A 10,231-nucleotide genomic window follows, 5' to 3' on the forward strand; every position below is an offset into this window, starting at 1 on the left:
TCTCTGTTTTGAGCTGAGCACTATTAATGATTGAAAAGCTAATAAAATAAAATTGATTTTAGTTATTAAACGGATCTTGAAGTATAAAGTGAGTGATGTTTCACTAGAGTTAAAAAATATATTGTCGAATATATAGTATATATATTATAAAAAATAATTCAAAATATTTAAAAAAATCAAGAAATATATGTAAAAATTAAATATAATGTTTAATTGTGACAAAGTTTTTATTTATTGTGTAATATTTTGGTACATTTACAAAGGTAAATAAATTTCGATTATTGAATCTGTATAGAGAAGTGCTACTTATTTGTTTTCATTTCACTTTGAGAGTGATAAGTCTGCGACATTTAATCTTCCAAAATGGGAATTCCGAAATGTATATAAATTTGTAAATTTTTGTAGAATGTCTTCGGTGACATATAAAAACATATCAGACTTTAAATGATGTTCTGGAAAAACTTTATATAATGATAAGCAAAATTTGTTATTTTACAAGAAAAAAAAATTACTTTGCATATTCTAATGTTTTGCTACTTATCGTTTTTTGTTTAACAAAATAGATATAAACAATAATTTATAATTTTTAATCATTTTACAATAATTTTTGCTCTGAATAAATTTCCGAAATTGTATAACTAATTTTTTTTAATTAAAAAAGTTCTTAATAAAAAATTAGAGTGAACAAACTGAATAGGAAGATATAGAAAAATACTGATAAAAAGGCTGCTATGGTTAAGAAATATAAGCTTACATATTAGTTTTTATTTTTAATTTTATTATTCTATAGTAGTCTTCCTCAGGGCGTAGTATTATTACAACTGCTTTTGAAAACATATAAGGCGATTATTTATACAGGAATCTATTTACAAATTTTAGTTTTAAAATATAAACAATAAACAATACGTTTTATACTTTTTAATATATGAACAAAATACAATATAGATTATACAGTGTAGATTCTAGCAGTAAATGGTGCTGATATTGTCACTGTCCTCTCTCCTGTTTATAGTTTCGTCTATATTTATTAGTATGTGGAGGCTTTCTAAAGTCAATATTTTATTGATGTTTTTTTGTCTGTGAGGAAAATGTTTAATTATAATTAAAATTTGTGTTAAATTATTTTTCCATTTTTTAATATTGGCATGTTTCTATTTTATTTTCATATTAGTTTTCTTAGTGCAGTTAGCTGGCTGTTAATTATTTTTGTTCTTAGAATATTTTTTTACAAACGTTATGATTTTTGACCCATTTTGATACTTTTTATAAGCTACTCTAAATAGTAAAAAGATTCGTACTTCTGAAAAATTTTTTCATATTTTAAAACCTAAAGCTTATTAGTTCATGTTGAGTCCTTTTCGAATTAGTGCATCTGGGCACTTTTATCTTTGATACCTGGGAAGATTCTGGAGAGTCCCACCCTTCTCACTGACTAATTTATGTATTCTTCAGAAGCTTCTCATTATTCGATGACTGACTTTGACCAGATTGCAGCTTCTAAAGAATTGAGTTGGCAGCTTTGCTATACGCGACACACCCATAGAGTAGTGCTGGTCTGATTATTTGGCTGTAGATCAGATTTTAATTCTTCGTTAAGGCAGTGCAGTGTTTTCGCGCAATTACTTCTTTTGACTTGTATGTGCTTGTGCCAAATGAACTGTGATTCCCAGGAATTTGATGCTGTCTTCACGAATTATAAACATGATTTATAAACAGGGCTTTAGTTTTCTCGTTTTTAATTTTTATTTTCCATTTCTGGAAGAATTTCAGGACGAGACTAACATGGTCCTGCAACGTGTTAGGTTGGTTTTTAGTGCTTTTATTTATATATTTCTCAAATTATACACCGCACATATTTTTTTTAATACATGATTTAAATTTATTATATAATTAAAATATCTCCCATTAATCTTGACAGTAAATGCTCTTGAATGTAGTGCCGATCAATGGAGCTGCAAGAGTGGACAGTGTATAAATATTGTACAGGTTTGCGATGGTGTCAAACACTGTTCCGATGGATCGGATGAGACATTTGAAAACTGTCAAGAACTCTCCTGTCCCGATTATGCATTTCGCTGTGCTTATGGTGGTTGCGTTAGAGGAACATCGCGTTGCGATAATGTAACTGATTGCGTAGATGGTTCAGATGAAGCACTGTGTGGTTTGACTACACAAGCTCTTATCAACTTAGTACGAGGCAATTGCAGGTAGTAAAATTCTGTTAAAATATTAAAATTGTTATGTCTGTATTCATATATTAACTTGTGAATCAACTCTAAAGTTCTGAGCTTGAATTTGAATGCCTTCACGATGAATGCATAAATAGTATATTCCTTTGCGATGGTGAAATACATTGTTCGAATGATGCTGATGAGAAACCGGAAATATGCAGTCAAGTATATTGTCCCGAGTACGCATTTCGCTGTGCTTATGGTGCTTGTGTCAGTGGAAAAGCTAAATGTGATGGCAAAATTGATTGTGCCGATGGTTCAGACGAAAATTCATCGCTGTGCAGTAAGACAAAAGTTATTAACAATACTTATACTTATGATTATATACCAATACATGCGAAACCAAAATTAAACACTTGTATTGTACCAACAAATAATGAAAACTTAATTGTGAAACATGGTGATACTAAAGAGATTATTAAACTTGGACATGGTGTGGTTTCTGGTACAGTTGTACAATTAAGTTGTATTGATAAATACATATTCAGAGGCACATTACAAAATTTTTGTTTACCTAATGGAAAATGGCTATTTGATTTGCCGGTGTGTAAAAGTAAGATTTAGAAATTTATTGTCCATATATTGTTTTATAATTTTTGTTTTTTATAGGAAGTTGCAGTGTATCAAACATATTGAATGATCCTTCAATTACTGCCGTTGACTGCAGCAGCAATAAAGCAATATCTTATTTCCCTCGTTTAGACGTTGGTACAAAGATTTGTTTAGGTTGTGCCCCAGGATACTTTTGGAATGTTCAAAATTATCGCAATCAAATTTTAACTTGTACTGCTAACGGAAATTGGGATTTTCAGAAGTTTTCATGCGAACCGGAATGTGGAGTTCTACGTAGAAAAAATATATTGAATAATACAATACCATGGGTTGTAAGCATATATATGCGAAACTATATGCCGCAATATCATTATATTTGTACTGGTACCATCATATCAGCAAAACTTGTTCTGACTGGTAAGGGAGTGGAACTTAAAATTTAAATAATTAATATATAATTATATATTATCCAAAAGGAGAGTGTTTTTTTAGAACAATTGAAAACTGAATGATTCAAATTAATATTAATTTTTATTTAGCTTATAGTTCAATCACTAGAAACAAAAGTAAATACATAGTTATGTTTTAATAAATGCAAATTCTATTTTGTGCATAATTGCCGAAAAATTAATATTCTGTAAAATAAGTATTGTCTGAAGTACTGGTCTATGTAAAAGAATTTAAATTAATTTAATTTAAATTATAAAATATTTGTCAGATAATACTCTCTAGATAGTTTTTTTCAACAATTGTGTTTACTTTCATAAATGAAATGAAATACTCCAAAATTTACAAATTAGTTTTCTAATGATCATTACGATTTCAGTTATATTCATATTCGATTAATTAATTGACTAGATTAATTAATAGATTAATTAATTGACTACTGCGGTAATACAATATATTTACATTATAAGACTTATTATTAGAAGGTATATTATATACTTTGGTCACAACACATCCCTACAAGATGTATTGTACTACTCATAATACCTAAGTAACATTTGTTTCTAACTACCTACTACCTACCTACTACGTTTAACAAATGATAAATTTTTCAATCAAAAAGATAGATAAGATCGTGTGGATAAGATCGTTAGAGTGTGCAACACAATAGATTGTCTGTCTTTCTTATTTCTGAAAATCTCTTGTATTAATCATTAAATAATCTTTTTCATAATATACGTATCAATCAGTGGCGGAGCTAGACCAACACTGTACATCGGCGACATCAGAATTGCGAGGCCCCCTTTATAACCCAGTTGTAAAGTTTCAAGTTACATTGTTGAAAGTTTTATTGCTAATTAAATTAAAATAAACACAAATTAAAATTAAAATAAATGAATTTTCCTACTTTTAGTCTCACTTAATTTTTTTTTAAATTATATCATAATTTGCGCCAGCTGCTATTTTTGGTTCCGTTTATAGAATTTCCAATGGAGATTGTCTCTCTTGGACCATCATACTCTTCTAGTACGTCTTAATCAATTTTAACTTTGAGAAGCTTTTTTCCGTCGAAGCTATACTGACTGGAACTGTAAACATGAATCTGGTTACTATATAAACATTCGGGAATACTTCGAATATGGTTAACGCCATTATCAAACCAAATTGTTCAAAATATTTATTAAGTGCTTAGAATCAACAGTCGGTAACTTTTCGCGAGGCTCCTGTGAGCGCGAGAATTTTTATAAAATTTTGTATTAATTATTAATTTTCGATAAGTGTTTAGTCAATTGAAACAGTCTTCCAATCTTCCAATGATATTATCTCTAAACTGTGTAGCATCAGCATTATCACATGAAGCTATTTAAATTAATTTTATGGAGACTATATAAAATAAATATTTGTAATATAAATAAGATGGGTTACCATTTTAACTAGATCGATCTAATTGAAAAGACAGATAAACGTGTCTGCTTGGAATCATATGAGGTGTACACTATCAGTTTGAAAGTTTCTATCTTTGCCAGAAAATGAGATGTCTTCAATAGTTCACGTTTTAGTTTTCATTTGAAACACGTAGTGTCTGCTGTTCAATTAAGGTGAATAAGATAAAAGATCAATCGTGATCGCAGCGTTGCGTTCCCTGAGAACTAGAACCACGTTTATTTTCTCTTCTAGCTTATTCTATTTAAAATAAATGATTTAAATTCGATCAACTAAATTATTGTACATCAAATTTTATTGTAATTGCTACAGACTCTAGATTTTAACTTCAGTATATATTTTGTTTAAGACTACAGCTGCAAGACTTACGTCACTAAACTGACTTTTATTTGTGAAGATTAGATGTATATCTAAATAGTCCATGTGGGTCAATGCATTCATCGATAATTTGAACTGTAACTGTAGCATCAATTGATTGATAATTAAATTTTCCTATAGTAGGATTAATTGGGAAAAGTTTATCGATGTAGAAAAAAGACAAATAAATGAATTAATAGGCAAACTGACAAACAAAGGAACATACAGTGTGATATCGCTAAATCGATCAGACTTGTAGTACTGAGATAGAATAAACATATACAATAATTGGGTTATATACTCTTTTGAAGCTTATTTATCGCACTTTGAACTTCTTAACAACTGTTTGTAAAAAATATTTTTGCAAGAACAAATTAACTATAATAAAATATATTGAAGGATAAGGATAGAGAAAATACAAAGACATATCAGAGTTGACACCTTTTTTATTAATACAAATACTGTGTATATGAAGTTGAAGTCAAGCTGAAAACACAATGCAGTCAAACTTCCATAACTTGAACTTCTATACTCGAATTAAATAAAGTAAAACACGGTTTAGAGAGCAAATTACATACAATTAAAAAAAGTTCTTTAACTCGAAGTCTCCATAAGTCAAACCATTTCTTTGCAAAATGGGAATTCGATTTATAGAAATTTGACTGCATTAATGTTTAAAATAAATACTTAAAATCCAATTGAATTGAATAGCTATATAAGATCGTTAGAGTGTGTAACATGTATAAAGTATTATTATGAATTATTTTTGACATATTGTATACACATATGAAATTAATTATAATTTAATTTTTTTCAGCTAATACATGCATTACTGACGACCGTGCTGTTTTATATAATATTGTCGAAGGAGATTATAGACAAGCCTACAAGTCAGGCGGTCCCACTGGTAGAATAGCTCATAACGTATCCGAAATTGTGAAACCTAAGTAAGTCATTAATTTTATTAAAAATGTGTGTAATAACAAATACATATTACGAGTATTACTAGTAGGTTTAATATCGTCAAATATTATTTTTATTAAAAAGGAGTGGAGTTATTATGCCGAGTGAATCGAAAACCGCACTCTTAAGAATTATAATACTTTTATTTAACATTAATATTTTCAAAAACAATTAATGTCGCGTCATTTATATTAAACCCTAGCTTTTCGAATACTGATCTTTTCAAAAAAAGGTGTACTCTTACACCTTAAGTGGGTACACTTAAGATGTACCCACATTCTTGAACATCCATAGAAACAGTAAAATACTAACGACTAATCAGAAACTTACGGGACTACTATGATTACTATGTAATAATTATATGGTTAATTTTTATTTCATGAAGAAAGACTGAAGAAGACCAATCGCATTTTGTTTTTTTGTATTGGATTCTAAAATAAAAGCCTCTAAATAACTTAAACAAAAATAATTTTTATTTGGCATATTTAGATAAGTCAGATTAGTCTATGTGTAAGATCTCTTCTTTGGGTATCACCATTCCATCCTAATCTGTAGTATATAATAGAATATTATTTTTTCCTTTAATTGTATTTTTATTTGTACTTATTTTCAGTAATATTGACGACGGTATTGCTTTAATGGTTTTAATAAATTATTTTACGTATTCGGTAGATGTTAAACCGATATGTTTGTTTTCCCCTTCTGAAGAACCATTTAAGGAGTATAACTATAAGACTGATGAAGATGTCGAAAGAATTATTAGGAATTTAGCAAGTGGTTCTGCAATAAGCGAACAGAGTCAGACTGAGACTGGACAAATGAATTTATTGGCTATAGTAGGTGATGAAAATATGAAAAATAAAAATGTATTGCTGAATGTAAATATATATAAAACATTTATCAATACAATGTTAAGACGCTATGAAATTGTTTCCTGATTGTGTAAATTTTGTTTTTACAATTTATAAAAGTTAAACAATAAAGATTATAGTGATATAAATATATATTATATATAAATAAAGTGAGTTATGTAGTTACTAAATGCAAAAGAGAACTGCCCCTAATTTTTTAATATACTTGTTTTTAAACACGTTTATTTAATATACTTAACATTAAAATAAATTTTTATATGATTTTTAAATTATTTAATAACATTGCTGTTTCAATATTTAAAATAAAATTGATGATTAAAATTATTATTATTATTTCTTTTAATATAATTCACTGTGAATATTTATACCTATTAATATTTCAAACAATTTTTTTTCATTTTTAATTATTCAATATGACATTATAATTATTTATATAATTACATATATATAATTATTATATATATATTATTTTAATATGTATTATATTTATGTATTATACATATATATACTATATATAAAATTATATAATTTGTATATAATATATTTATGAAATCAAAATATTAATATATTATATTATAATTATTTTAAATTATAGTTTGAGATGAAGTTTGTTTCATTTTATTTTATTTATTTATTTTTCTGTTATGTGTTTACATTATACATTTATTAGAGAGGTTTGTTGTAGTAGTTCACTACTTTTCGAAACATCTCTACCAAATATGCTAGCTTCTATTAAATAATAGTCACTCTTCCTTCATAACTGACGTTACATTACAACTTATATTATACATTTAGTTTATTATTTTTATTCTCTTCGATCCTTAATTTTTGATTTTCAATTTGATTTTAATTTTTAACATCATTTTATTTTAAATTATTTAATGTCTGAATAGTTTTTTCCAAACCAATGGCCTAGGAAAAAAATAAATTTAGTTTTAAGATTTGATTCACTTATTGTAACTTTGTAAATAAAAGATTCAATAAATAATTAATAAATTAAAAAAAAAATTATTTTATTCTATTAAAATATTTTTTAATAAGCTAAATTAAATTAAGTAAAAAATAAGGAAATTATTTTATAATCTTACGCTTATAAGAGAAACAAATCCTTTATACTATAAAAATTTTGACGAACCCAATATGTACTGCAATACAATATTTCACTTTAAATTTAATTTAATTAATTTAAATTTAAATTTGGACTTTTATGTAAAATGTAATATTTTAATATTTAATTTAATAAATTATAAATAAATTTGGAGAAAAAATTTTTTTCTATATTGGTTTGACTAGTACATAAAAATTCCTATTTTTTGTAAATTTGGAATATTATATATTTTAAAATTATATGATAATTATAATATAATATATATGATAATAATAATATTTATAATTTTATAATAATAATTTAATTTTATAATATATTATAATTTTTAAAATTTTTAATTAATTTTTATGTTTAATATATCCAAAATATTTGCATTACACCAGTATTACACCAGCAAATAAAAATTTTTTTTTTACATTTTCTTGCTTAAATATATGGAAATTAATTGTTCATGCTTACAATATTGGAGTTCTGGTCAAGTATCTAGTAAAATAACCTTTATAGTCTATGACAACCATACAACATCGTTGCAAAGGTTTGAATCAAGTCCCGATATAGTCACTCTTTCAAACTTATTGTCGTCTATTTCACTAATTTTTGTTATTTAAATGTTTTTTTTTTTCGTAAGACCATATATAATATCTGTAATAATTAAAAAATTTTATTGCTGGTATATTTCGAATTGTTAAACCATTGGCCAACCAGGTTTAACGTAATATTTCATTAGAATTATTACCTTGTTTACTATTTCAAAATACAGTTTTCGATCCATATTACCAACCGTGCTATATAATAGCGCGTCCACTGGTATAGAAAAAACAGCACCAAATCATAACATCGTCAAGTGGCACTAGAGTCACTTTATTGTAAAGGAGACGTACATACTATCTTGTGTACACATGTATATATACATGTATACATGTATATATATTTTGTTATCTTTTGACCACAAAATATTTTGATTTTTTTGATTTTAAGTAAATTTAGGACATGTGTGTATATAAAATAACTCCAATAACGATGAGTGGACTTCTACGATTTGTCTTCTTAGGCCCATGATAGTGTCATGTAGAGTGTCACAGGTACTTCAAAATCAAAATTGTTGTTGCTTTTAATGCAAATTAAAAAACTGAGTGTGAGAGAAAAAAAATATCGGTTTAAATTCGGTCATGAGAGCTGAGATTATCTGTGCTTCATCATGCAGTCAAACCCGAGTTGTATATTTGTATGTAAGTATATATTTTCTTTAAAATTTAGGCACAACCAAAAAGTACAAAAGTAATTGAAAAAATACAAAATTGGCAAACAGATGTGACATTTTGCATAACATGCATTTTCGTTATAGCCCGAAAGATCGAATTTTGACTTGTCCGTTACACTCTTCATAACATGGGCCTTGTCTATTGAACAACCTCATACGGGTACTGAGATATTAATTACTTAATAATTACTTTTAAAGATGCAAAGGAATGAAATTTATTGTAATGAATGATTTGTCAGTCTTTAACACTTGTAATTTCAAGTTTTTGAGATCGAGAAAAAGGTAAAATTCTCTATGTGTTAAACCACTAGTGGCATGATAGGGCTACAGAGATAAAGAGACACCAGATCCAAGTCCATAAACAATTTTCCATCAAGTCTTTTTACTTTCAATTGCACTAAAACTATAGATTACTTAATACTCTTTTTACTCTACGTAAATGATTAGCTACTAAGTTGCGAGATAGATTAGATCATATGAAGCATTTCAGAATAACCAGCAAATGCAAACAATATTCACTGCTCAATCAACAGCGAGCGTAGTATATGGGTCTTCATAGAAGATAGGGGGGAGCTTCACCAGTGGCCAGCGCTGGTGAAACTAAAACCAACATTAAGTAAACATATTTTGTATTATTATATTTAAAAAATAAGTCTGAAAAGTCTTCGACCTTTGAGAAATCACAAAATGTTTATGAATATGTGAATTTCTGTAGAACGTTTTTGGTATATTTTTTTATAGATAAAATTGTGACTTTAAATGAAATTATAAGAAAACATTAATCAATTTTAAATAAAATTTGAAACTTTGTAAATAAACAAACTAATAATTTGCGTTTTTAATTTTTTATTCCGTGATTTTTTTGTTTATTATTTAACAAAACAATTTGTGTGACAATATCGTATAATTCATAATCATTAAAAAAATTATAGTGTAATAAAAAAATAAAATTGTATAACTAATTTTAAGTAATTATTAAAAACACGAATTTAATAGC

The 10,231-nt window shown here is 26.7% G+C and overlaps 1 protein-coding gene across 1 annotated transcript; it reads left to right on the forward strand.

The window, feature by feature from the left end:
* Positions 1–363: 363 nt before the first annotated feature.
* LOC119675900 (modular serine protease-like) lies at positions 364–6,942 on the forward strand. Its single transcript, XM_038087115.1, has 6 exons — positions 364–379; positions 1,919–2,207; positions 2,282–2,784; positions 2,841–3,200; positions 5,848–5,977; positions 6,607–6,942. The coding sequence occupies exons 1-6, from the start codon at positions 364–366 to the stop codon at positions 6,929–6,931; spliced, it is 1,623 nt and encodes a 540-aa protein (XP_037943043.1). The 3' UTR covers positions 6,932–6,942.
* The last annotated feature ends 3,289 nt before the right edge of the window (positions 6,943–10,231 follow it).

This window comes from Teleopsis dalmanni, chromosome 2 (genome assembly GCF_002237135.1).
Source record: "Teleopsis dalmanni isolate 2A chromosome 2, ASM223713v2, whole genome shotgun sequence".
Taxonomy (NCBI): domain Eukaryota; kingdom Metazoa; phylum Arthropoda; class Insecta; order Diptera; family Diopsidae; genus Teleopsis; species Teleopsis dalmanni.

What these genes read in the sequence shown, in the direction of transcription:
- LOC119675900 (XM_038087115.1), top strand. An exon ending in TTAGTACGAGGCAATTGCAG is followed by an intron (nt 2,208 to 2,281) that starts GTAGTAAAATTC and finishes TCAACTCTAAAG; the next exon opens with TTCTGAGCTTGAATTTGAAT. An exon ending in AGCAAAACTTGTTCTGACTG is followed by an intron (nt 3,201 to 5,847) that starts GTAAGGGAGTGG and finishes AATTTTTTTCAG; the next exon opens with CTAATACATGCATTACTGAC.